At 45.9% G+C, this 27,982-nt stretch overlaps 4 protein-coding genes across 10 annotated transcripts in view; 1 reads left to right on the plus strand and 3 right to left on the minus strand.

Moving 5' to 3' along the window:
* Positions 1-1,478: 1,478 nt before the first annotated feature.
* On the minus strand, positions 1,479-5,906 carry LOC120668544 (protein PECTIC ARABINOGALACTAN SYNTHESIS-RELATED-like). Of its 2 annotated transcripts, none has more exons than XM_039948279.1 (11): positions 5,464-5,906; positions 5,321-5,371; positions 5,124-5,214; positions 4,104-4,180; positions 3,728-3,816; positions 3,530-3,649; positions 3,014-3,130; positions 2,770-2,913; positions 2,562-2,685; positions 2,242-2,433; positions 1,479-2,048 (listed from the first exon to the last, which is right to left on the minus strand). In XM_039948279.1, exons 1-11 carry the CDS (start codon positions 5,767-5,769, stop codon positions 1,680-1,682), a joined length of 1,680 nt encoding a protein of 559 aa, XP_039804213.1. In that variant the 5' UTR covers positions 5,770-5,906; the 3' UTR covers positions 1,479-1,679. The 2 variants fall into 2 exon arrangements, with proteins under 2 accessions (XP_039804213.1, XP_039804214.1); XM_039948280.1 differs by having other exon boundaries at positions 1,580-2,042; positions 5,464-5,769.
* A 1,583-nt stretch (positions 5,907-7,489) lies between these two features.
* Positions 7,490-10,959, minus strand: LOC120668545. Of its 4 annotated transcripts, none has more exons than XM_039948281.1 (4): positions 10,860-10,920; positions 9,854-10,750; positions 7,948-9,770; positions 7,490-7,874 (listed from the first exon to the last, which is right to left on the minus strand). In XM_039948281.1, the coding sequence occupies exons 3-4, from the start codon at positions 8,822-8,824 to the stop codon at positions 7,828-7,830; spliced, it is 924 nt and encodes a 307-aa protein (XP_039804215.1). In that variant the 5' UTR covers positions 8,825-9,770; positions 9,854-10,750; positions 10,860-10,920; the 3' UTR covers positions 7,490-7,827. The 4 variants fall into 3 exon arrangements, with proteins under 4 accessions (XP_039804215.1, XP_039804218.1, XP_039804217.1 ...); XM_039948283.1 differs by lacking the exon at positions 9,854-10,750 and having other exon boundaries at positions 10,860-10,959; XM_039948282.1 differs by lacking the exon at positions 10,860-10,920 and having other exon boundaries at positions 9,854-10,830.
* Positions 10,960-11,858: 899 nt separating this feature from the next.
* Positions 11,859-15,772, minus strand: LOC120668547 (probable methyltransferase PMT9). The gene is made up of 7 exons (XM_039948286.1): positions 15,484-15,772; positions 15,220-15,384; positions 14,952-15,134; positions 14,257-14,851; positions 13,317-13,429; positions 13,013-13,233; positions 11,859-12,372 (listed from the first exon to the last, which is right to left on the minus strand). The coding sequence occupies exons 1-7, from the start codon at positions 15,730-15,732 to the stop codon at positions 12,057-12,059; spliced, it is 1,842 nt and encodes a 613-aa protein (XP_039804220.1). The 5' UTR covers positions 15,733-15,772; the 3' UTR covers positions 11,859-12,056.
* A 9,768-nt stretch (positions 15,773-25,540) lies between these two features.
* LOC120668549 (U2 small nuclear ribonucleoprotein B''-like) overlaps positions 25,541-27,982 on the plus strand; it is a 61,036-nt gene continuing 58,594 nt past the window's right edge. For 2 of the 3 annotated variants that reach the window (XM_039948292.1, XM_039948290.1), the window contains exons 1-4: positions 25,541-25,994; positions 26,138-26,200; positions 26,399-26,483; positions 26,563-26,625. In XM_039948292.1, coding sequence (XP_039804226.1) covers positions 25,701-25,994; positions 26,138-26,200; positions 26,399-26,483; positions 26,563-26,625 — 505 coding nt within the window. In that variant the 5' untranslated portion in view covers positions 25,541-25,700. The remainder of the gene's footprint in view (positions 25,995-26,137; positions 26,201-26,398; positions 26,484-26,562; positions 26,626-27,982) is intronic. The other variant, XM_039948291.1, reaches the window with a different exon arrangement.

Genomic DNA, 27,982 nt, shown 5'->3' on the forward strand with positions numbered 1-27,982 from the left:
CTCTGCCGAAATACCGCATTCACAATTTGGGACAGGTAGTACTGGAGGAACTGGGGCATCCTCGCATCTTACTGTATGATAAACAATCTCAACCTTATGTTTGCGTTCCGCCATCAACCTGTAGACGGTGTCATTATTGGACCACCAAAAAATCAAATTTCACTAGTCATATATGTATCATCTAGACCTCTAATCAAGAGTACAATGTCAACTACAAGACCATTTCTCAAATCAATACTCGGTCTACCAAATCCTTCAATGATGAACAACTATCGAAAATTGCAACATCATCCATGGTGCCTATTAATTACTCCATGGTCAAACTCTAAATATTTTTTTAACATACGACCGTGAAAGAAATAAATTAATTACTCCACCTTCTAAGAAAGCAACTACACAAAAAAAATTCATTGTGCCTATTATCCATGAATTTGTTTCATAATATCCTTCCACCTACTCAACACTACAATTCCATATTAATCGATGCATGCACGTACTATCTCACGTCCAAATCGCGAGCAGAGTACCATCTACGTGTCATCGAAATCTTTAATCATGAGTACGCTAGTTATATGACCATTTCTCAAATCAAAACACAAACCCTAATAACCAAGAATTACCCATAACTCATATTCTACATGGTAAAATGAAGAGAAAATAGGGACAATACCTTCGGGGAATGTTTCCCCCCACTTTTCCACACTTCACGACGGATTTTGAGGGGATCCAAGGGGGGTCGGCGGCCGGCGGCGGCTGTTGGAGGTTGGGGGAGTAGAGTGTGAAGAAAAGGGAGGGTGGGGGAGAAGGGCTGGCGCGGGCCAGGACATTGGCCTTGTCGCGCCATGCGGGCTGGCGCGACAGCCTTGTCGTGCCAGTGCATGTGGCGCGACAGGCTTGGCCACGTCGGCGCCCCCCTGGCGCACCGCCGGGGCGGGCAGCCAGCGTGGCAGCCCTATCGCGCCACATGCACTGGCGCGACAAAGGCTACCTGTCGCGCCAGGAGCATTGGCACGACCAAACGGGCTACGTGGTGCAAATAAATCCTGATACGGGTTAAAATTAAAATATTATTAAAAAAATTAAAAATAAAATTGTCTGTATCTGTTCAAGTGTTGATCGATCGCATGATTGCTTAGGGCAAACGTTTCTGCATTGCCAGTTGTAAGACCGATGAGGCGATGAGGTTGCTGCTTAGTTGCCCGCGGCTGGAGCGAATCCTGCACAACGGCAGGCACCATGGCGGCGGCGGCAGGTGTTGCTTCTTCTGCTCCGGCTGACACCATATTTGCAGGCGTGAATAGTCAAAACCATCAGAAAAGCATTAGGATCGTAGGGATGCTACATAATACATGTACACGCAGATGTATTATTCTGCCTTTGAAATGTTATGAACCTTCACATCTGTGGAAGGAAATCATGCTCTTCACATGGGTGATCTACAAACACAAATATGCCGATGGCATGAGTTTAGTTGTCACTAATAAAATCCTTGCGTTTGATCATAAAAGAACTCAATTCGGCTACGCATTTATGCATCGTACAGTTTCTTGTGGAAAGAAAGACGAGGATTCGGCATCAGTTGGGGTTTAATATACAGTACAAATGGTGGAAAATAAAGTTATACAAAATTTGCAATATGGACAAAGAATAACTATGAACAATCACTCGTGGTCTATAATTTAAGCTCTACACATGCAAGGGGTGAGGGGATTCTCCCAGAGGTCATAGTGTGGGAAGGTGGGCTCAGGGAGACCGGTTCGTGTCTGATGGGTGATCATCACATCCTCCACGAAAGTGGCCCATGGCATGTAAGGGTCGCCAAAGAACTTGGACATGAGCCCCTTGTCTGGCTTGATAGACTTGAGACGGTGGCGCCCCATGTAGCGGCGGTAGCCGATAATCAGCTTAGCAAAATTGCCACCATGGGTCATGACAAATACGTCTGACTTCAGGCATACCAGGAAGTCCAGTGCAGCAAGACTGGTTACATGCTTCTTGAAAGGCTCCATCTCCTCCTTGCTCGCAAGATCTTCTTTGCTAACCTGCAGTTGCCAAAGGATTGGTCAGTTGCTTCTTGAGCAGCACGATCGGTTGTTCTCAGGCAGCTTCTATAAATTCCATAAATCTACAATGGTAATAATAACATATTCCTTTGAACAGGTTTTGCATTCTGTGTTTGTCTATATTTTAAATATCAAAGAGAGGGTGAAAAAGGCATGCGTAAACTTCAGAGGCACTTACCAGATTGGGGAACATATTCCTCAGGGGTGCCATTCGAGTGTTTCCACCATATACCTGCCCTGATGCAACATATATCTGAGTTTCCTTCGTATACCCCATTGCACGCAAAATAATTCCTATTTCCCCAGGTTCGAGTGGGCAGCGGCCTTCTTTTCTCTTCTCTAGTGCTAATGGCCATAGGTGAGATCCATTCTGCAAGCAAGTACAAGTGAATAGAGTATATTGACTATATTCAAATAGTGCACTCTCCAGTCTCCACCCTTAATCTTTTTAAGGATATGTCATTGTCTGGTATTCAGAAAACTGAAGATTCATGTCACCTTGTACCGCCTTGGCCATTGCTGCTGTCTATAAGTAGCCATCATAGCTTTCTCCTCTCTAGTTCCAGCAAAATCACAAAAAGAAAGCCCCACCATTCCTTTCTCAAATCGCAGATGAAGAGCCCTTTGGGAGCAAGTGCAATTGAATATAAAATATCAATTTGTCAACTGCAAGCAACATAAATACAAGACAGCAAACCAAGCTTACATGTACGGATTTAAATTGCCTGTTCGGTTCCTCATCCTTGTTGCTAGCTTGTCAGCCATTTCTTCAATGTGAGGTAGAAACTTCAAAGCATGATAATTAACTCGGCACCTGAGCCGGTTAATCTCCATTGGAACATTATCATACCTGAAATGGCATGCTTAACATAATTACCACATCTACAGATGCATCAAAAGGGTAACCAAAATGTTTTATATTGTCATAATATTGATGCAGTGAAACTTACCCTAACCTATCAACGAACGGCTTGATGGACATTATCTTTTTTTCTCTGATCCTTGGAAGCACATTGTCAATGTAAAATTGTGCTGAAGCATACTTCGGGATATTTTTCACAGTGCGCCTGTTACAAAAAAAAAACATACAAAACTTTAATAGGCAAGAATGGAAAAACACAACCTGCAGCTGCATCAAGGATGTACAAGGATAATAACTCTTGCAAAACAAAAAATGAACAATGCAAGTGTATATGACTAGGCAACTAGGTTGCAAAGTGCGGCTATACAAAGCAAGCAGCAGGAGTATCCAGTCAGGTTGTCATTCAAATTCACCAGTTCATGTGATCAACAACAACAACAAAGCCTCTTTTTTTTTTCAGGTTCATGTGATCAAGATGTAATCATCCTCTCACTGACAATAGTAGTGCTTATATTGAGATAACAAAAAGTAATATTGTGAATACTAGTATCAATCCTGTGTGTAATTTTTAGCACAAGGGATAGCTGAAACTGAAGCAACTAACTTTATACTGGTGAACAGCTCATCCTTTTCTGTGAACCAGTCAGGAATATCTCGCACAATGCGTACATCATCCTTCAAATAGTTTATAAAATGATCTACATCAAAGATGTCTTCGAATTTCCTGCACAAAGAGAAAAAAAATCTCAACATAAAGTGTGACCTTTAGTTGTTTAAAAGAACATCATAGTTCATCACTTACGTTTGATCTTTCCATATTTGATCCTGCTTCAGCACTGGCAGAATAAGTGTGGCGTTCATTATCTTAGCAATTGCAACAGCATTACATATCTGTAAACGACCAAATATTACAAACAAGCTAAGCATTGTGCTAAGAAAATACGCAGATTTTATTAGAAAATGAATCACTACATAAGAAGCTAACAAAATTTGCTGGCAACAAAATGGCAATCTTCCAACATTCTAGTATTAAGCACCAAACATCATATAAAAAAATACAAAGTAGAATAGGTCAGTTACATCAACATTTTCCTTTTAAGTCCAAGACTGTGGAATAACTCATGTGTCACATGCCATCTACTTAAAGGGCATAAATTGTGAAAAGGGCACATACGTACAGCTATACGTTGCTGGTTTAATCCACCCTCAGCATGAATAAATATAAACCCAGAGGTTTCATTCTCTGGCACGAGATCTGCAAAATAGAGGAGATCAAACTGGAAGTTGTCAGGATCCAACCATGATTTGAAGTGGATGTTTGTCATTTGCTCTTAAGTTACAAATTGATAAGAAACAAAAATGAGGAACCAACACAGTTTGAAAACTCATGTCTTGCAAAGTTAGAACACTTCCCCTATAGCCTATGGGCATGTACAATGGAGGTAGTTACACATTGTTCTTAGGCAACTAAACAAGTTTTTTTCAGCCACATCATATGCACTGGGTGCTTATAAGATGGATAGAGTGCTTAAGTTTTCTCTAGGTGCTTAAGGTGTGCTAACAAGGTATTTAAGCCTATTTAACCTCCAAATTGCATTGGAGAGGTTAACGTCTGTGCAGGCACTTAGATACGTGCGTGGCAATATCATCTCTCTCAGATATCACCAAAGCATTTTGCCTGTACATAAGGCTCCAACAGGGGAAAAGCATGGCACCAAGCTATGCAACTTTTTTTCTTGGGATGATTGTTCTATTTTAATTCTGCTGTCATTACTCATCCACTCCAACTAGTGTAATGGCACATGAAGAAGTGGTGCATCATCCAATGAAAAACTACTCCCTCCGTTCTTAAATATATGACACCATTGACTTTTTTTCTTTGTTTGACTATTCGTCTTTTCTACAAATATTTATGCAAATAGCCAAATCTTCAAGTTAGATTCAAGAGACTCTTGATAATAGACGTAAAGGTACTCATTTCACTTCATTTAACTAACTGATTAATTAAATAATGTTGGTCAAAGTTGAAGAAAAAAGTCAACAGTGTCATATAAAAAAGAACGGAGGGAGTACATGGCTCACGGTCCAAGTTACGAATAGCCAATTAAAGTGATCGTTACAGGAAACTAGGATGCAACTAAAGCAATCAACCAATTACCATCTACTTTTTCACTAGAACAATCAGATTCTGTACTTGCCTGAGATCTCATCACTACGACGCTCAGCAAACGGCTTCCAGGAAGTGGCTGCTGCATGAGGATTCTCCCACAGAGAGTCCCGCTCACTCACCTGCAGCGCAACACCAAGCCAAACAAGATAACGATTCAGGTCTCAATCACATCGCATGCACAATTAGGTTCTCCCGAATGCATTTCTTAAATGAACACCTCATTACCCGAGGGCAGTGGAGCCGAATCCCCTCCTTGCGGCACAGGTACGGCGCGTTCTAGGGTCCAGCACCGACACGAGCGTAAGTAGCAAGCAAGAGATCTCCATGAACGTAATTGAGATGCCGCAATCAAGGAATCGAGAACTCACGAGGCGTGACCAGACAGACGTGGCGGAGAAGAGCGCGGCGAGGGTGAAACAGGCGATTGCGGCGACCAGGATCCGGTAGGAGGTGGAGGCGGCGGGCGACCTGGGGTCCTCGAGCGCGAGGAGGGAGCGGACGGGGGGCGGGAGGGACCACCTCTGGTGGGGGCGGGGGGCGTCCTTGCCGCCGCCGACGCGTGGTGAGGCGACCAAGGGCGAGGACGCGGACGCGGCGTCGGCGTCGCGCTTGGACGGTGAGCTGGAGGCGCGGGTCGCCGCCGCCGCGGCCGTGGCGTACCGCAGCTCGGCCATGGCGCGGCCGCCACCCCCGCCGCGCGGCGTCGGCGCGGGGGTGCCGCCTCTTTTTCTCCCCGCTTCGTCCGCGGCGGCGAGAGGGGAGTATCGCGGTTGCGGAGGCGACGGCAGCCAACTGTTCGGATCTCCCGAGTGAAGTCAGGCGAGGTCGCGTTCATGCGGTATTTAAGTATTTGTCATTCTTACCGGTAGAAACCGATCAAATTCAAATTTAAATTCAAAAAACTTAGTTCAACCGGTTCGTACCGGTATACCGACCGGTTTAACTGGTTTACCGGCCGGTTTGACCGGTTTGAATTCAAATCCAAATTTAAAATCGCATTTGTAACCGGTATACCGGCCGGTTTGACCGGTTTACCGGCCGGTTTGACTGGTTTACCAAGTGGGCCTTAATGGGCCGTCTCATTTTTTCTTTTTCTTTTTTGTTTTAACTTTAAATGCCCGAAAAGTATGTTAAACGAACGAATTTTTGAGAAAATTTGACACCATTAGATTCGTTGCACCTTGAAGTATTTTTAGGAATTTTTTGGGAATTTTTCATTTTTTGAATTCAAATTTAAATTTTGAATTTGGACCAGTTTGGTACCGGCCCAAACCGGAACCGGACCGGTTACCGACGGTTCGGTTAACCCTGTACAGGTATCGCTCCTTCACAGATCATCCTTATATTGCTCCTACGTTTTTGCTAATCCTTCTCCCACAACGCTAACATTTTGCCAAAAATACAGACGTGGCAGGACACCCAAGCTGGCCAGCGTGGAGGGGTCATGCGAAATGACCAGGCTGCCCCTCCCTTAGCCTACTCCTCGCCACATGTCCCGACCCCCTCCCAAATCCCTCTCCATTCAAGCCGCCCCCGCGTTGACCCTCCTCCCACCGCAACCCTAGCTGCTGGTCGCCCCCCCCCTCTTGGAGGTGACGGATGGCCGAGTCGTCCGTATCCAGCCGAAGCAGGACAAGGATGAGGTCCTTCCCTGTCGGAATGGAGACGGGGTTACCGTTGGTGAAGTGCCCGGTGTGCCAAATGGCAAGGGTGTTTGAGTGTCGTTCCAAGAAGGAAAACGAGAACATTGGTAGGGTGTACTTCAAGTGCCCAAGGGACAATCCCGCAGTGAGTTTCTTATTTCTTCTATTATCATGTATCATTAGATTCATTAGGAGTTAGGGTTTGAATGGTCGGTTCTACTGTTTTTGTTTGAACAGGTGGCAAATAAGTGCCATTACTATAGGTTTCAAAGGCAATATCTGGATGATTTGGTGGAACAGAAGATCGTGCAGATTCGTGATGTCGAGAACGAGGTGGAGGCTGACGATGAAGTTGAGAGCATGGCAGTTGGGCAAGCTGGTAATCCTGGAGGAGTGATGGTGACGCAAGAGCTTGCTGCAAGGATGGATAAGCTGGCCAGTGCTGTGCGGGTGTTGCTGGTTCTTGTTGTTGGTTTAGGTGGTTTGTTTGTTGGTTATGTGATGAAGTCGATGTAATTGGTAGCTCTTAGATGAATGCTAGGTGACCATGTAACTGGTGGTGTGGATGATGACCGAGGAACTGTATTTTGGTTGCTGTTTATGTTGAACCAAGATGAATGTAGTAGTATCTGAACCTTGAACTGATGTTGTGGCAATAAAGTTCATACGAAATTTCATGAAACACATTACATTGTTCAAATCTGGGAATATTGTTCACACCATACTACTACACAGTACAAAAGGTGGGCAGTAGGATCAAACCATACATCACATGTCTGACATATTAAAACATGGGCAAATGTTCGAGGCCCTGACAATTGTTCAAACCATACATCACAGTGCTCACAGACTAAAAGGTGGGCAATTGTTCAAAACCCATACAACTGGCCATTACATCATGACAAAATAAAGTGAGCATGGTCTTGACAAAATAGGGGTGGGCAGATCAACACTGCAGGTCTTCTTCATGGCTTCTTGCACTTCTTGGGGGTGTCTTCTTAATCTTGGTGGCCAGCTGCTTCTTCCTTGGAGTCATCTTCTTTGCTGGTGGAGGCTGAACCTCCAAAGGCTCTGGCACATGTACTGCATCTATCTGCAGGTCTGCTGGTGGAGTCTCAACCTCCAATGCAAGTTTCCTGAACAAAAAAAAGAGAACTCAGTTTAGTTTCTTGACTTAATTTGCAAGTAATCAGAAGAATAAGTGGTTACCTCTTAGTTGATGTACTTGTAGCTGGTGGTGCTTCACTTGCTTCTGGCTGAGCTGCTTCACTTGGTTCTGGCTGAGCTGCTTCACAAGCTTTTGGCTGAGCTGCTTGTCTTGCTGCTTCAGCTGCTTCTCTTGCTGCTGCTGCTCTAGTTCCGGGAGTCCTTGGGCTGGCTCCAACAAACTGCACTTCATCATCACTGACTGTTTTGGACTTCTTCTTGGCTGCTGACTTCTTCTTCCTCCCAGGCTTTGCAGCATTCTTTTTGGTTCTCTTTCTTTTTTTTTGGTGCCAGTTAGGCCACGCCTCCAGTTGTCTTGCCTATGTCCTTTTTCTCCACAGCCAATACATTTCACTTGTCTTTTAACTTTGCCTGTCCTCTCCAGACATGAGGGAATTCTATTTTTCCTCTGCCTTCCCACTCCTCTTTTCTTGCCCACTGGAGGAAATAGCTTGAAATCCTTTGGGTATTCTGGCCATTGACTCATGTCTGTGATATTTGGCCACCCAAGATCATATGCTTGTCTAAGCCTTTGCACAGAATAGGCCATATCCACATACTTCTCATAATCAGGCTGTCTTTCAGTTGTGAGCACAGCCAAGGCATGAGGGCATGGTTTACCTATGACTTGCCATTCTCTACAGGTGCAGTTTTGTTCATTGAGGTAAACAACATGTCTTCTCACTTCCTCATCTTTGTATATCTCAGTCACCTCAGCTTGATCTGGCAGTCCCTTGGTGACTTTCAAGTGACCTATCCCTTTGGAGGCAGCATTCAACTGATGTATGACTGCTGGAAGGATGACCCCATGCAGAGCTCTGGAAATCCTCCTCCTTTTCTCAAACATGATCACACCTTTCTCTCTTATAGCATGAACCATACAGTGCAGTGGTAGATCTTTGAATTCTTTTATCCAGGAATTCTAGCACTCAGCTAAGTTGTTGTTTATGTAGTCACATTTTATGTCTGTAGAGAACTTTGACCTAGCCCACAAAAGATTGTGGTGCTGCTTCAGCCAATTCTCCAAATCAGGGCTAGCTGCAAACACCTTATCCATAAAGTATTTGTACTTCCCTGGAGCATAATCCCTAGCTGCAGGCCACATGTTTGCAGCATATATGTCTCCTGTGTATTGCTTCTCCAAATTCTCCATCAAATGCCTGAAACACTCTCTGTTCAGCCCAGGAAAATACCTACTTAACAGCACTTTCTAAACCCTTGCATGCATCTGTACATATGGTCAGCCTTGGCATTATCCATATAGACTTTCTCAATTGCTCTATGAACCATATCCAATTATCCTTTGTCTCTGAGTCAAAAAAACCAAATGCTACAGGGAACATCCAGTTGTGCCCATCTAATGCTAGAGCTACAGGCATGTGACCATTCCATTGCCCATTAAGTGCAGTGGAATCTATACTAAGGTATGGCCTGCAACCACCTAAAAATCCTTCTATACTACCTCTAAAGGCACAAAAGAATCTGGAAAAATGTACTGTGTCACCAATTTGGACTATGCCAATCTCAACTACACTACTAAGTGATCTCATTTCAACCTCTGCCTTAAACTTGTAAAGCCAATCAAATGAATCATCCCACTTACCAAACAATTTGTCGGCTGCCCTCTGCCTACCATACCACACTGTCTGGTAATTGATATGTATGTTGTACTTATTCTCCAGTGCCTCCTTGACATCACTAGCTCCCATACCAGACTTCCTCTTAAGCAATGGAATGGCCCTCTCAGCAACCCAAGCTTGATTTGACATTGTACCAATCACTCTGCTCCTAGAGGCACACTTGTGGGTAACTGAATTTATTTGAACCTGCAAGTGAAACAAGACATCAGATATTGCATTCAACTAAAGAGAAACATTCTGCAAATGCATAAGATAGAAAGCAAATATACCCTGACAGAACCATCATCTTGGGTCCTAGCTCTAATTTTCCAAGGACAACCAGTGGCTTTGCCGAAACCCCTGAACCTGGTCTTGTCAGATTTTTCTGTCCCAAGTTCAAACTCATGAACTATTGCATGCTGCCTAACTGCCATTCTGAAATCAGTCATAGTAGGATAAACTGTCCCAACCATCATATTTGGGTTGTCCCTGTCCCAATCCAATACTGGCTTGTGGGCTCAGTGTCATCAACATTAATGCCTGCCTCATCCATATCATTCTGCACTTCAGGAGGGATGACTGGAATGGCCCTCTCAGCAGCTTCTTGTGCTCTCTCATTTGCTGCTTTGAAGCCCATAGCCTCAAACACTATGTCCTCATCAACTATAGCAGTAGCTTCACCATCTTGGTCTGCCTCAGGAATGACTTTCAATGTACTCCAATCCACTACATATTCTGCCTCCTGAAACTCCTCTTGGGATGTGAATGTGTCACCAGCACCTTCACCATATTGAGGCACATCTACTGCACTAGTGACACCTGAAGTACCTACTGACCTATTACTACTGTTAATCTGCTGGTATTCTGGCTTTTCAACTACTTCCACCACAAGATTTGCCACTCTCTGAACCAACCTGGACTGAATCATCTTATCAAAATGCTCATCTTTCCTAATCCTCCATTCAGCAGCACTGTCTGTATCCACAGACCACACAGCAATAGCTTGGCTGGGACCCCAGATTATCTTGCTGGCCATATCATTCATAAATTTCTCTAGATTGTACCCACTGTTCAAATCAACCCACCACTCATGCCACATCTCACCCATGTCTAACAGACCATATTCCAGATTTGCCTTAAACTTTTCACTCTTAACAACTAGTCTAAAAGCATTGCCAGGATCAATCCTGACACAATCATGAAAATAAAGAAAAGGTGTAGTTAGAAATGTCCCCAGGACATCGAGATCTACACCACACAGTAGCAAAAACAGTTAGGGATGTTGAACCAACTTACCAAGGAGGACACTGACTAGGCTCCATCCTTGCTAGCTCCTAACAACATCTCCAACCTACCATTCAGTTAGAGCAAAATCAAAATCTACCCCAAATCCCGTCGAGATGTACACCTACTCCAAGTGGCAAATGGAGGAGGGAGACTGAGTCACCAGAACTTACCTTCCACAGCAATTCTCCCTCAGCAGATAGGCTCAGCGCCGGCCATCCGTCACCTCTTAGGCGGGGGGGGGGGGGGGGGGGGGCGAGCAACAGCTAGGGTTGCGGCGGGAGGAGGGTCAACGCAGGGGCGGCGTGAATGGAGAGGGATCTGGGAGGGGGTCGGGACTCGTGGCAAGGAGAAGGCTAAGGGAGGGGCAGCCTGGTCATTTCGCATGACCCCTCCACGCTGGCCAGCTTGCGTGTCCTGCCACGTCCGCATTTTTGGCAAAATGTTAGCGTCGTGGGAGAAGGAGTGGCAAAAACGTAGGAGCCAATATAAGGATGGTTTCTGAAGGAGTGACAATCGTAAGAATGGCAAATAGTTAAATACCCCCGGGTTCATTGGCCTGGCTGCGCGGCCTGCGCCACCCGGAACAGGTTTGTTACCAGCTTTCCGGTTGTTCACAGTTCAGGTCTTCAGGACGACTTCAACTTTCACAGGGAATGGTCCCTTAAAATTTAAAAATTAGGCTCTACTTTTGAAATCCTTCCAAAATAGACTGATCTTAGGCAGATTTTTATTTCTAAATATATACTTTGCAAACAATTTATCGGTTTTCGTTTATTTTGCAAACAATTGATCGCTTTGTTTTATTTTGCAAACATGTAATAAAACAACACATACCAGGTGTCGGTATGGTACCGGTGCTAGCAACTTCTCCTGTAGCATGGTATGATTACAATCTAAGCAAGCACAAAGACAGTTCACACTGGGTCACTGCAAATCCGAGAGTGATAGTTGAGTACTTGAGCCTCCGACTGATTCACAAGAGGAGCGGTGCACTCAAGGCAACTCAAATATCCTATGTAATATACTAATATGTATTATGAAATATTGAAGTCTGCTCCTGAAGATTCATGATACTGTACTATTAACATTCCACAACACAAACAACGGGCAAACCAAAAAAGCCCAGAACTATATTACACTTGACGGTTAGGATAATCACGGTACTCAGTTAGCTACAGCTAGGATCAAAACGAGAGCGACTACCAGCTACAAATCTTGCAACGTCTGATTCCACAGCTTTTTCCTGACGATCAAGACTCTTTCATCATCTGACGAGAGTGCATCTTTCTTAGGTTTCACCTCAAATGTCCAGTCATCCCACCTTAGCGCTGATAAAAGCTTCTTGATGTAGTTTAAGACAGCAGCTTTGTCTCTGATGATGGCATACCCATGAGGCCTAAGGATGCGGTCCATCTCAATCAGCAGATCCTCCAGGCTACACCCCTGCTTCTCAATCTCAGAGAGAAGGAGCCAGGCGTGAAGGAGGTCATAGGTGCGCGGGTATGTCGAGAATGATTCACACCTTCAGTTAAAAAGAGCCATGAATAAAGAAATTCAGAAGCAGATGTATGAAGCATCTGAATATGGATATACACAGAGTAATGCACAAAACACTTGTCATTGATAAGTTAAAACTATACAAGTGCTTACAAATGGAGAGAAACAATGGAATTGAGTACCTGATCAGATGTGGAGATAGGCTCAGGTTTTTCAGTTTTGTGTAATAATAGTAGCAATTTAGAAAAAATTCTTATGGAAAAAATTCCTGCCCAGCTTTCCCAATCACAATGAGTCGACTTATTACCATCTACACCATTTTCCAAAATATGACAACAGGACTATCTGAATTTCTGAAACCGTGTCTATAACTGCCAGTCATCTATCCCATACAAGCGGAGTGGGGCCAGTCTGCCACCATCTAGTAGTTGCACAGCTGAGTTCCACAGAATTACATGTAATTACATCTTAGAAACCAATGACATCTTCTATGCATGACAACAAACTTATATGGACAATTGCTAAAAAGCAAATTGAACATTTGTCCTTTCTAGTTAATTAAAGGTAGAGGACAAACTAAAAAAAAGGTTCTAACAATTCCAAGCATGCAAATTTGACCTTGAAACAATTAAATAAATGGATCAGGAGTAGAAAAAAGCTCTTACCAATTGTGGATAGTCCCCATTAAACCGCGATCATATATAACCTTCAGTTTTCCAGATTCGGTGAAAGGAACTACATTCATTACCCAGACATCCTTATTCCTCAGAGATGCTGCAAATCCACCAAGGTTGGCGCTCATATCCATAACATTTCTAAAGGAATTCTTTTGTATCTCAGATTTCATGTGCTTCCAGTACTGAGTTACTCTAGAATGCCAAATCTCCTGCAAGCAATATTTCAATGTCAAAAAGATTTGCTGTCAGAAAGATGGGCATGTTTATATTGCAAAATCATGCGGTTACCCACATTGTCTTCAGAAAAATTGTTTGAACTGATCCCAAGCTCTTCAAGGCGAGGTGGTGGTGCTGTGAGCCTTAGTGGCCAGGGAAGCAATTCACTCCCTTTAACCTTGTTAGCTCCTGGTTAGGCAAAAGAACATGCCAGATCAGAATGTCAATGTGCTAAACCACTAGGGAGGCAACACAAGATTGATACCTGAGTTATTTAGTATAGGAGTATAGAACAATTACTGAATTTACAGTTTTCTAAGGAAAATATGCAAGGCGAATACAACTTGCATATCTGAACTCATCTCAATATAGTGCTATAACTCTTAGACTACATATGTTGGTTTAGCATGGAAGACGTACAATTATTCTAGCAAATGACACAACAAGTCATTCAGTTAACAGTAAAATATTTGAAAAAAAATCAAGGTAGATCATTTAACGCATAATTTACTAATGCTCACCAGGTAAGTATGTGTTCTGACTTTCCTAATAATAAATTCTGTGATATTTTCTTAAAAAGAGTAAAAATAAAACCAATGATATCTGTATAGAAATAGTAAAAGAGTTAGAAGCACCGCTGGCAACTTAAAGAGGGAGTAATCTTTGAGATCTGCAATGACACAACAAAGGGGGACTGTCAGAGCCTATTGGTGCATGAATGGGTAGCCCAGCGTTTCTGGCACCATGTATTTTCTTCGCATAAATAAAATCTACATAAAATTCAAACTCCACAGGAGGCAGCACTAAAGGTTAAGGCACTCGGTTACTTGTCCCAGACTGTTAGTCTGATGGTCTGGAAGGAGGAATGGTTGTGGTCGACTAACCTAGCATCAGCGCTAATGTAACCTCTTTGGTCTCTCTTTGTACATTAGACTCTCTTCTCTTTAATTAAATGACACAAGGGGAAAAATCAAGGCATTTGGTGATCTCAAGGAAAATCAAGGAACTGTGCTTACTCTTAGAGTATGGAGTTAGGCATGCTTTCATGGGTACATTCCAAGCCGCATCTGGATCATCATCGCGTTCACACATGGGAGGAAGTGTTCCAGGCTCTCTCCTCATATAGCATCCGTTGGTCAATGGCTTGGCCCATATCACCGTCTGATTCTTCTTAGATGCGACCCGCCAACACATCCTTCGAGCAAGACCGCTCATCTGTGTCCATATCTTCCTGTTGTGGGGATCCAGAGCATAGGCCTCCGGTGACGAATACACAAAATATCCCCCAGGCCTTAACACCCTATCAACTTCCAGCAGCAAGATTCCATTCCTCTGCAGCCAGTCGATCCGACAACGAGAGCAATGTGCCATCTCGAACGAGCGGCTTGGGTATGGCAGCCTCCTTGTTCCCAGCACGCCAAGGGTTGCTGGGATTCCTCTCTCAAGGGCAAACTGAATTTGGTTTTCATGCACATCATTGGGAGCAAGAGACATTGCAAGCACATCGTGCGAAAGAAGGTAAGCCCCGAAGCTGGCAACACCACAGCCGACATCAAGCACATTCCTAACATTCCCTCGATTGTTGAGCTTGCCATTTGGGAAATTCAGCATCTACCACCATACGAAAACAAGAAAAAAAAAGTAGAAATATGATCCATTAGCCTAAGATAGCCACAATGTGCAGTAGATTAGCTGCAGGAAAATCTCAAACCTGCGCAAGGTGCACAATATACTTATCAGCGCCAGTGTGGAAGTGAGTGCCCCCACCAGGAAAGTTGATCTTATCACCATTGACGATCATCCACCGCTGGTCTGACTTCTCAGCAGCAAGGTGGGGGTGGGGTATGTTGGCCTTCCACACCTCGTCCCTGCTCCTCGGCCACCTGATGGGCACCTAATTAAGAATCGCGCACATGACATCAGCATGGGCACAACAGACATGGCGCATTGGTGGTGCAATACACGATGGTCTCTCTCACCTGATAGCCGTCGGGCGGTGGGACGAGGCAGTTGAGGCGGCGCGGCGCGGGCGGGCAGTGGCGCTCGTAGTGCTCCATGAGGGAGAGGTTGAGCCGGAGCCGGAGCCGGTAGTGGAGAGCCCGGTCCAGGCACGGGATCAGCTCCGAGTGCCTCGCGTCGCACACCTGCACGAAACCAGAGGCCGGCCATCACGACTCCATTTACGATCGAAGCGGAGAGCAGCACGCGGGATGGGGTGTGAGCCGAGCGGCCGCGCCGCGCACCGGGATGGAGGAGAGGGCGAGGCCGGCCGGGACCGGGAGCGCTCCCGCCGCCCGGGCCCGGAACCCGAGGCGGCGGACGGGGAGCCGAGAGTGGGCGCTGCGGATGGAGGGGGCGAAGGCGGCGCCGTAGAAGAGGCAGAGGAGCGCGAGCGCCACGACGGCCGCCGCGAGGAGGGACGCGTACGCGCGCCGGCCCAGCGCGCCGCCGCCCCCGTGCCCGCCTCCCCGGCCATGCGGCGGCGGCGTCATCGCCCTCCCGCTCCACGCCCCCGCGGCGTCTCTCTCTTTACTGGCCGGGCGCAGGCCCGTATCTAAGCACGTGCGGGCCGTGCGACCGCACAGGCCCCCGAATTTGAAGAGCCCAAAATATTAGATATACATTAGATATAGTCATGTAAATACTTTAATTTAGTTAATTATTAATCCTATTTGTAGCAAAATATGGCTCAAATTGCTCCTAAAAGATAAATCATTGTAGACGTATCACTTATCAATTCCTTTTATATGGGTGCTACTCGGGGTCAGGTGTGTGATCTCGAGTGGACCTATCACAGCACCACAACCTCTCCAGAATTCCATATTTTGAACCTAAAATCGGCCTAATAAACCAGGCCCCTCATTGCTTTGTTGCTAAAACAAACTTTTTTTGGAAAAAAATTTTGTTGCTCAAACAATAACAATTGTTCCAGCAATAAAAGAAATTATTCCGGAACAAAAAAATAGTTATTAGACCTTTTGTGATGATTTAACTGCCAATCACACGTGTGACTTCTAACATTTGTGCTTTGACACAGCACATCGCGCTTATCGCGCTTGCCGGCTGCTATCGCTTGGTATTCGCGATCCTACACTAGGCCACTAGGGCCCAGCCCATTATTTCGCACAGGGCCCTCGAATTTGAACAATTGTTATTGTTTGAGCAACAAAAAAATTTTCCAAAAAAAATTTGTTTTAGCAACAAAGCAATGAGGGGCCTGGTTTATTAGGCCGATTTTAGGTTCAAAATATGGAATCCTGGAGAGGTTGTGGTGCTGTGATATGTCCACTCGAGATCACACACCTGACCCCGAGTAGCACCCATATAAAAGGAAGTGATAAGTGATACGTCTACAATGATTTATCTTTTAGGAGCAATTTGGGCCATATTTTGCTACAAATAGGATTAATAATTAACTAAATTAAAGTATTTACATGACTATATCTAATTATATCTAATATTTTGGGGGCCCTTCAAATTCGGGGGCCCTGTGCGGTCGCACGGCCCGCACGTGCTTAGATACGGACCTGGGTAGTATGCATCCGTACCCGTACCCACCATATCCGATGGGTAATGAATTTTGCCCATTAACATACCCACGAGTAGAAAACTTATTCCATACCCGTCTTCTTATCGAATAAAACCTCTTGGGTAATCAAATTTCGGGTACCCATTGCCATCCCTCCCATCCCAGGTCAGAGCAACGACTCGCCGCCTGTTAGAGGAAACGCTGCCGGGAGGCGCCGGAGACCAGGATCCGTTGCGCGCCGGAGGATTTCGTTTGCCACCTCAGGTTCGCACCATCCTCTTCCCCAAAATCTCCTTCGGTGCTACTCCCCACGGTGTCGTTTATGAATAGAGGAACACTGGTCTTGTTTGGCATTCTACAAAGATAGCGCCCATGTTTTCCGAAAAAAAATCTCGCATGCATGAAGTACTAAATGAAGTCTATTTATAAAATCTTTTTAGGGATGAGTGTAATTTTTCGCGACGAATCTAATGACAGTAATTAATCGATGATTAGCTACAGTGACCACCCTCTAATCGTGCGGTCAAAAGTCTTATTAGATTCTTCAGGGTCACTAGCGCGATGGTCTGGAGTTAGTTTTGTAAACTGGCTTTGTTTGACACCATAATTAGCAGTCAAAATATCACTATTTATTAGCACGCTAAAATCCTAGCGCGAAGCAAATGAGGCCAACTAGCAAGCAAGGGATACTTAGTAATACTTGTGTGTTCATGGTTTTGTGAAATCTATAATAAAATAAATATAGGTCCAAATGATTTCAAACTTATTTTGTTGGATCTGTCCTGTGATGCTTCACATTTATAAAATATGAATACCTATGCTATTGTCCTGTGTTTTTATCTATAGATTTATTTGTGATTGGATATTTAAATGCATATTAAATTATTTATTGATCCAACATAATGTGAAACAAAGTTTGTTAGACTCCTTTTTATATTTACATTTTAAAATTGTAACCTTTACTCTCGAGAATTGTTTATTTTCTACTTTTTTAAATGTTTTTCTTACTTACTACTTGAAAAATGAGAAATGTCTAGTAAATTACAGAAAATAATAAAATTATAAAAATCACGTTTTCATCTTTTTTTTCTTTGTGTAGAATATGAGAAAAATAAGTTTGCTATGTTTTCTATTAATTTATATGCCTTTTATGATTTAATGTGTTGTAGGTGGCTTAAAATTTGCTTAAAAAAGCCATGCGAATTAATATTTATATATATATTATGATTTAATATGTTATATATATAAGATTCATACGAATTATTTGAATGTATTGTGCATTCTCTCATCTATGCAACAAAATGGTTACAAAGGTCAATTATACTCTATATCACCATGAGTTTGTGTGTCAAAGGAATAATTAATCACCCTATAGACAGTTCATTGTACAAACTGTCTGTTGAGCTATCTGTTTGTGATAAAAAAACAGCAGTTGTTTGCACTGTTGTATTTGCTCTAATGGAACAGCTTTTTTCTTTAATAACCAGGAGTCCACTCCCAAAAACGGTTCATTCTCTCACCTCTATGATTCGTTACTTGCAGTGGTTGCATTGATTCGTGAGGCTGCCATGTAGGATTATGGGTTAGCCACTAGAAAAGTCCTTAATATGTAATGATGTAAGAGCCATTTTTTAAAGTGATTTGTCTTAACCTTTCAAGCACTATCTTGAGGAGGTGTCTCTTGTGAGAGTCTCAGGATGCTTTTGATTGGTCTTTTGACTTTGACTTTTGCCTCCCAAAAGCCGGATGTGCTTTTGCCCAAAAGCAGCTTTCATTGCCGTACAAATCAAAAGCACGTCTCACCCCTGTTTTTATTGGCTTTTGAGTCAAAAAATTACTCACATGCCACTGATTATGAGATACCGGTCATATTTCTATTTTTTGTCGCACCTCTCCACTGCGAGCTCGCCCAACGCCGCCGCGACCTTGCCCCACCACCGCCTCCAGCTCGCCCCGCCGCAGCCGCGACCTCGCGCCACCGCCGCCGCCCGCTCGCCTTACCGCCGCAAGCACCCGGCCTCTCCGCCACATTGCGTCCTCGAAGGAAGATAGGGGGAGTCGCTGGCGAGAGAGCGAGCTCCACCGCCGCCTGCGCACAGGTGGAGTAGAGGGGAGGCGCCGGCACGCGGGAGGGGGCTTCATTGGTGAGAGAGAGATAGGTGAGAGAGAGGAAGAAGATTGTTGAGAGGAAGAAGAAGATGTGTGTGGGATTAAGAACACCGACTAGAGGGGTGTGAATAGGCGGTTTAAAATCTAAAACCACAACTACTAGAGAAATTTAATTAGTAAAACAAGAGAGCCCTATGTCTTACTACTACTACCTCTAGTTTGGGTTTGCAACCTAGAGTGACAAGATCAAATACAATCTCTAGGAAAGTAAATAGCTCAAAGTAAATGAACTAAACAAAATAAGCAAGAGATGGAACCGGGATTGACACAAGATTTTATCATGTGGTGTCGATGACTTGCCGGTCACCCCTAATCCACGTTGAGGTGGATTCCAAGAGTCAACTAAAGCGCCCCCTCATAAGAGAAGACTTAAAAGTGATACAATATCAGTCCTAGGAGGCTGATAACACTTTTATTACATCAGATGGTACATCACCGTACAACTCTACGCGGAAGTGAGCAGTGAAGCGCCACTATCGCGAGGATAACAACTAACACCCACACAACAATATTAACTACGAAGAGGGGGTCATCAGAGTCTTGCGCCATACGGAACTTCCTGCGGGTGACCCTATCCACAGGCAAGATTGGGTACAGGACGGAACCTCTACTCAACGTCTTCGGGAACGAAGTCTGGATCTTCCTCTGTCAAAATTAAGAATGGGGTGAGTACAAACGTACTCAGTAAATCCAACCACACCCACGGAGGGGGTATAAACAGAATATAATGCACAGGGTAAACCAAGGATAAGGCTAGGGTTTAATTTGCGGAAAGCTAATTTTTATGCATGGGTTTATTTGAACGAAGGGGGTTTTCAAAAGCCATTATCTTGCACTGAGTAACACGTAGGGTTGATCCACACAGGATCCAAGTTTTAGATTGCTACCGGACTCCTCATCCGCCGTAGCACACGGCACAACTGTCGGACACTTTTCCAAAACAACTCACGCCAACCCATCCATTCCTAGAAGAAACACTAGTTGTGTGACCAAACCGTAACTCGCCCAGTACTGTGGGCACGGCTATTCGAATAGATTTTACACTCTGCAGAGGTGTGCAACTTTACCCACAAGCGGGGTATCATAGCACGATCACCTTAGTGTCAGTGCAGATCCCAACAAAGCCATTACCCACTTTAGCTAGACCTGACTAGCCACCACGGGATCCACCAAGGGGTCATCGACCTATCACCGAGGTTTAACCGGGGCATCAGTCACACAGAGCTTATCCCTTCTCCTTAGTCACCCGTTGCTCTCAGCTCTCCTGATGGCTATCAAACTAACTAGTGGGGCTTATGCAAAGCCGTTGCCTATACAACGGTCGAGTGGTTTGCACGATAGTGGAGTTAGGCAAGATGACACACCAACTCGGTCCTTAATTATGACAAGATAGATATCTCCCAACATTTCTCAACCACACAGGTACAAGCACACCATTCGGTAATTCACACAGAAGTGACATCCATCCCGTCTAAACTCATCTTTTCGAAAATTTCCATATTTTCCCTTCCCACACACTCACACATTTTCTTTTTATAAAACAAGTGGTACCGTGTTTGAGGTCCTAAGCGTTCTAGCAGTGATTAATATCCAAATAGAATAAATCATATTCAGACATTAATCTAGGTGGTCAAGGAATGGTTATAATAAATCAAGGGGTAGCTATCAAACCATGTTTTCAGCAGTCAAAACATATGCAGTTTTATAAAACATACCAATAGGTTGTGTTTATAAAACTGGGACAAAATATGCATCAAAGGATGAGATTGAACTTGCCGTCTTCAAAGCCTTCCGGGAGTTCCTGCTCGCGGTACGGTTCCTCAGGCTCCGACTCGCGGTACTGCTCGGTGAACTCTTCGACGGGTTCTCCCTCGTTCACACCAGTATCTACAGTGCACACAAACAAACACACAATAAATAAAAAGAAATAAAGGTTTTATCGTCGAGCTCGAATTAGAGAAAATTAAGATGTGGAGACCGGAATAATATTTTTGGATGATTTTCTAATGGCATGGCTAAAAATATATTAGAAATGGCGTGGTCGAATTTGGAGGCAATTAGAGGATTTTTGGCGCATGAAATGATAGATTAAGGAGGTGTTTAAGGGCTAAACCGGGGTTCAAGGAGAGACGAAAATAGGATGAGTGGGTAGTATATGATTTTATAGGAATTTAGGGAAAAGAATCAATGGAATTGGAGTTTATATGTGTGAGATATTGTAGTTGTAATATTGGGTGTTTATTTAATTCCGAAAATAGATTAACAAAATGCAAGGGAGCTTCACGGCTTTGAGCTGTACAGGAATGTTGTTGGCCTGGTGGTGTTTTGGGCTTTGCGGACTTGCACTTGGGCTGATGGGTTCAGTTTATTTATGTGGGATGGCTGAACTAAACGAGGCAGGGCTGGAGAGGGTCACGGGTAGGGATGAAAACGGTCGGAAACGATCGGAAGAAGCCTCAATTGTTTTCAGTTTCACATTTTTTCTCGGAAACGATATCGATAACAGTATTGACGGAAACGAATACGGTGCCGATAATACGGGAACTTCGGAAACGAAACTATCCGATCGAGAATAGCTCGATATCGGTCGAAAATCGATAATTTATAGGTTAAAAAACGGTTAGACATGACCATACATAGTTTCAATAAGGCAAGATCATACGGAAAATATTATCAGTTTATCACCTCAACATAGCGACACGTCAACATAAGCAATAGAATATTATAGCACTACAGCAGGTCAAGTTCAACCTTAGCCATTAAACAAAACACACGACAGGGTTCAAAAGTGACATAGTAGTGCTAGTGCAGTGTTGCTGCTGCTGCTACACACACATGCACATATGACATATCAAGGCGTAGACGAGGCAGGCTGGTGGTAGACGAGGCGCTTGGCCAAGGCCAAGGTAGGCGGCGGGCTGGCGGCGAAGTTGAAGCGTCGAGGTCTCGAGGAGACGAGGAGACGAGGATCGAGGAGTCGCCGATTGTGGTCGACTAGGGTTCTAGCCTTGCCTTCTGGGATGGGGTGACGGATGGTTAGAGTATTTATTTGACTGGAGTGGAGATGAGCCGAGCTGGGCCTTGGGAGCTCGATGGGAGATTGGGAGAATGGGAGTACCTGTCGGACAGGAAGGTTTCCCGGTAAAATACCGGCGGAAATTACCGGGGAAATACGATAAAACGCGGAAACGATCGGAAAGAGATAAAATCGTTTTCATTATAGTTTCCGTATTTTTTTACCGTTATCGTTTCCGTTTCTTCGGTTACCGTTATCGTTTCCGTTTTCTTTGAAACAGCAGTAAAACCTCGAAAACGAGCCCCGGTAAACGAGATTTTTGGTTACGGTTTTCATCCCTAGTCACGGGGACAGGAGTCAGAACGACGACATCCTCGATCAGGCGGTGCCACCGTGGGCACTCGCCGGAGCTTCGTCGGAATGGCATTCCCGACCTCCGTTCTCGGAGCCGAGGGCATAGGAAGAGAGAGGAGAGCAAGGGGATTCCGTTCCGGGGACTCCGGACATGGGAGAGGGTGTGGAAAGGGGTCCGCCCCGAGCAGCCATGGCTGCGGCCATGGGAGCCCATGGGGAGCTCTGCTCCGGCAGGGAAGAAGAAGGTCGCGGCTTGGGGAGGGTCGAGGAGGGTGTGGGGGTGCTCACCGTAGGAGGAATCGAGCTAAGATGGCTTGGTTGGGGAGATCGACGGCAGCGTTCGTGACTCTGTTCTTGGGGAAAACAGAGGAGCGAGGAAGAAGGCGAGCAAGATGGCTTTGGCGAGCTCAGGATGGCGAGGACGGCAGGTTGGGGCGGCTTTTTATAGGCGCTGAAAGGCGGTGGAGGGGGGCGCGGTGGCCGGCCGGCCGGCGAGCATCCCGGCGGCCATTAATGGCGCTCGGCGTTGGCGTGGCGTCACGGAGCGGCGGCGCGAGCGGCAAGGCGAGCACAAGACGACGCGACGGGTCGTGCAGGGGCCGAGCGGCGCGGCAAGCATCTCGGGTGCGCGTGGAGTGCATGGGGAGCTACACGTGCCATGCGTGAGAACACAGGTGAAGGGACGGGTCGGGCAGGCGAGCTGCAGAGGCGTGGACGTGGCAGAGAGCTGCTCGAGCATGGCGAGATGGGCACGACAAGAGGGGGCCTGGCTTGGATGGCTTGCACGCTGCGGCAGCTGCTGAAACAAGGTGATCAGCATGCTGTGGATGGCCTGTGCGTGTGCAGCTTGCATGTGCAAGCACAAGAACGTGAGGGGGAAAAGAGAGCAAAGGGTTTATGGAGATTAGATGCACGGGAAAGATAATTGGAGGTAGATTAGATGCATGGTGAAAATTAGATGACAAAGGAGTTTGAGCTCAAAAGATAAGTTTTTGCAACAGGTTTTGAAAATGATTTTTAGCGAGTGAAATTGGTTAGTGAATTTTAGGGATGTTACATCAACCGCTCCTCTATCAAGAACTCTCTTGATCTTGAGCCGGCTTGAATCAAGGAACCGCTCCACACCTCGATTCCACTAGAGTTGCTCTTCACCACTCCGGTGAGGTGAGCACAAGACCTCTCACAACCGAAATTGGGGCTCCTCAACAATCTCCTTGGAGGTGCTCCACGAAATCCTCTTCTTCAAGCCGTCTAGGGAGCGGCAACTCCCAAGAGTAACAAGTCGACGACGCTTGCTTGAAGTTTTCCTAGTGCCACAAAGCTCAAACTTTTGATGCAATGCACTAGGATGCTCTCACACTCTCAAATATGCAATCTCTAAGCACGTGCGTGTGAGAGAGGGGTGGCTTAGCTCTATAGTGTAAAGAATGTAGTCCAAATGGCCAAGTGAATCACCCAATGGCCGGACATTGGGTATATATAGCCATCCCCTCAAAAACTAGCCGTTACACTCTTTTCTGCGAAATCGCGGACCGTCCGCTGTTCAAAAACCGGACTGTCCGCCGTTATAAAACAGTAAGTCAGAGTGCATTCATTGTGTGTCAGAACTAGCTGTTGGAGCCCTGGCGGACCGTCCGTGCCCAGTGGCGGACCGTCCGCGGTTCAATGTTCTGAACCACCAGAGACAAACATCGTCTCTGGTACAAAATGAAATTAGCTGGCGGACCGTCTGCGCCCCAGAGGCGGACCGTCCGCCGTACAACTATTAAGCCCAACCAGAGATGCAACGTCTCTGGAACAAAACTCAAAATGACCGGCGGACCGTCCGCGCCACAGGGGCGGACCGTCCGCCGTTCAACTTTCTTTTCTAACAGAGACGACACAAGTCTCTAGTACAAATTTGATTAGAGAGGCGGACCGTCCGCCCACCTGGGCCGGACTGTCCGCCAGCCAAGGTTAATTCCCACCAGAGCCAACATGCTCTCTGGTACGGGTGCGGACCGTCCGCGCCCCAGGGGCGGACTATCCGCACTTGTGCAGTCAGCTCTCAAATTTGATCTTTTTCAAAAAATTTCAAAACATCATTAGCCCTCATGCATGCATCTAGACATTTTGAGCAAAATGGCACTAAAGACCCATCAAATACGAGTACACGACCCCTTTTAATAGTACGGCTATCTATCCAACAAATCCGGTCACTTTTCATCCACTAAACACCTTGTGTCCGGTAAAATGCAAAAGCCCTATTTTATATCTTTGGCTTGAACCCGAGCTTTGCACATCATCTCCAAAACTCCATACGTTCACAATCAAATCACTTTCATCCGTGAATCAACCTATGCTCATTATCTCAAATGAAATCGTTAATCCACAAACCGTTGTCATTAATTACTAAAACTCGAATTAGGGGCCTAGATGCTTTCATTGGGTGAGAGAGGAAGAAAGTAATTTGCCCCTATGACATGTGGGGTCCGCTTGTAAGTGAAATCAGCTTTACCCAAAGCCACAATTGCTCAACCAAACGGGCTTCCAGACTACAACCCACAACAGATTTTTCAAAAGCTACAGCCCACAATAGTTTTCCCAAAAGACGCAGCCCAACCAAACACACCATTAGTATTTCAATTAATTAAACTGACTATATTACACTTGGTCCAATATTCACCTATGTTGCAATATTATATTGCAAAAATCATTAACATGCATATAATACCACCAATCAAGTAAAAGCTTATATCCATCTCTCCATACAAAAGTCTTGCAAAATAGACTTATTGTCTCTCTCTCATTACATTTAACAAATAGCACCTAATCATTTTTTTTTGTGTAGCAGCATTAATGTCAATGTGGAACACAAGATAAAAACATATGATCGGTACACTAATATAGTAATATTGCTTCAAATAAAAGAAAATTAATAATTGTAAACAATTTTATTATCATATTTATTGGTTCGTTGTTACCATTTTAATTTAATGGCGAACGTGTTAACAAAGTTCGACTAATATCTACAATTCTCACCTTATATAGTTTTACTAACAATTCCATGTTTTTGAAAGGACTATGAAGACCACGAGATATGTATCCACCTGACTACTCTGTTACTCAGCTCTCAGGTGTTGAAAAAAGAGAAGTTTCGAATTCAAACCCACATAGTGCAGATTTGAACAAATTATTGGATATTTCCAGGCCAAAGTTTCCAAACCCGGACTCCAAAACCATCCCCGACTCCCCGTAATTCCGTCGGCCGCACCCGCACCGCCGCGCGGCCGGAAGTCACCAAATCGCGTCGGCTAGACCATCGCGCGGCCACTCCTCCACCCACCGCCGGCGCCGCGCCAGCCTGCAGCCACCGCCTGCCGGACCCCCCGCTCTCCGCGCACGCACGCCGCATGGCCGCTTCGTACTTCAACCACTCCTATCCGCCGGCGCCGCCTCCGCCGCCGGGGACCTCCTCGTACGGCGCGTACCGCAACGCCTACCCGCCGGCGCCGGCGCCGGCGCCCCCCACCGCTTACGGCGCCTACTACGACCGCGCGGAGCAGGCCCTCCCGTCGCGGGACGAGCTCCGCACCCTCTTCATCGCTGGCCTCCCCGCCGACGCCAAGCCGCGCGAGGTCTACAACCTCTTCCGCGACTTCCCTGGATACGTCTCTTCCCATCTCCGCCCCGGCAAATCCTCCAAGGTTCTCCCCTCCCCTTAGTCGAACCCCTCGGTATGCTCCACCGCTAGGGCTTTCACTCGTGGCCGTAGGTCTTCCATCTTCCTTTTTGCTGTTCCTTTTTCGAAAGCTATGTTTAACCTAGTCGATCTGTTTCTGTGTTGCAGGCATATGCATTTGCTGTATTTGCTGATCAACCGTCTGCCTTAGCTGCCTTGAGTGCCACAAATGTAAGAGTTCCACACGATATTGTTGAACAATATTCCAGTCCGCCAGTCACACTCATTGCAGCTAAACTACCATTACCCACATCATTTTCTGTTCATCATGCTTTAAAGTGATTCTTTTCGTGTCAGAAGTCTTGGCAGCAAGCAATTTGTTTATATCAAGTTACCGGCAATATTATCGACCTTTTTTTTTTGCCGCAGGGAATGGTATTTGACCTTGAAAAGAATTGTTCTCTACATGTGGATCTTGCAAAATCCAATTCTAGATCAAAGCGCTTGAGATCAGGTAGCCTTCAGTTCCAGGACATCTTTCCAGGTCTACTATGGGTTCTTCATTGATGCTGACACACTTTTGATGTCATCAGATGATGATTCACCTTATTCTCCTGAGAAAAGAACTAAGAGACCAATGGGATTTCCTGATTCAGGTATCATTCAAGTAGCTTTCGAGATTGTATGTCATGAAAGAAAACTCATGGTTCCGCTAGGCGCTAGGCGAATTCTAGGCGCTGACCCTCAGCCTAGCGCCTAGGCGGGATTAATCGCGCCTAGGCGTTGCTAGGCGTTTTGCAAGGCGTTCTATATCTATTCATATTTTACCTACAAAAGTCTATTACAAAAGAAAAAACAGGACACATGTGGGCCAAATATTACATAAAAGGCCCATAAAACAGCCCAAGCCCAATTTGTACAGCAACCTTATCTCTAAGGGACCTCATCCCAACCCTATCCCTTCCACCGTACGGTGATTTCCCGACCGCGCCGGTCGCGGTCCCTGTCCCAGCCTCCTCCGCGACGTCGCCGCCCCCGTCCCAGCCTCCTCCGCGCCGGTCGCCACCTCCGCCGCCCCCGTCCCCGCCTCCTCCGCGCCGGTCGCCACCTCCGCCGCCCCTGTCCCTTGCTTCTCCGCGCCGGTCGCCACCTCCGCCCGCCTAGATGGGCGACTACCCCCATAGGCGAGGCGACGGGCTTCGCCCAGTGCGTAGTCGCGCCTAATCGCCGGCTAATCGACGCCTAGCGGAACAGGTAGAAAACTACGGGCGTGTTTGATATCTGCACTCTGGCGAGCCTGGCCGGCGAGCCTGGCTATGGCCAGCCATGGCCTGGTTGCCGAGGGCAACGCTTGTTGTTTGATTGATATGTTCCTAGTGAGCCAGGTCTGGATGTGATTGTGTTTGATTTGTTGTAGAAATGCATAGGATGACCTTGCATCTGAAATGGGGTGAGGTTACCCTCATGTTTCTCTTTTTTTGGCATTCTATCAAACACCTGCTAGGCGTTGGCCATGGTGAGAACGCTGCCATCGGATCTTCATTGTGCCCTTCTTCTAAATTCAAAATATTCAAAACCAGTAATCTTTTGATGATGGTCCTTTAAGAAAAGATGGAGATCTCTCGTAGATTAACAACTTTCTTTAAGGCCGATCATCTTGTTATCTTGCAAAATCGGGAGATAAAGGGGGAGAGAGATGGCTGCCGCTCACCAGCTTTGCCGGCGATGGCAAGCAGTGGCACGCACCTGCTTTGCCGGCGATGGCCGCCGCTCACCAGCGCTGCGCTCGGCGTTTTGGCATGCAACTGCCTGCGTGGCTCGCCCAAGCTGCTGGCACGCCTCGACGCTCCGCCCGAGCCCCGACGCCGGTTGCTGCTGCGGCCGTCCACCATGGCCGTCGCCGCAAGGGTCGCGATGCGCTCGCCCTCTCCGAGCTCCTCCGCCCATGCGGGGACGATGGCGCGCTGAGGACGCCCCGGTCGAGAAGTCCCCAGCGGCGCCGCTCACGCCGGA

This window comes from Panicum virgatum, chromosome 4N (genome assembly GCF_016808335.1).
Source record: "Panicum virgatum strain AP13 chromosome 4N, P.virgatum_v5, whole genome shotgun sequence".
NCBI classification, from domain to species: domain Eukaryota; kingdom Viridiplantae; phylum Streptophyta; class Magnoliopsida; order Poales; family Poaceae; genus Panicum; species Panicum virgatum.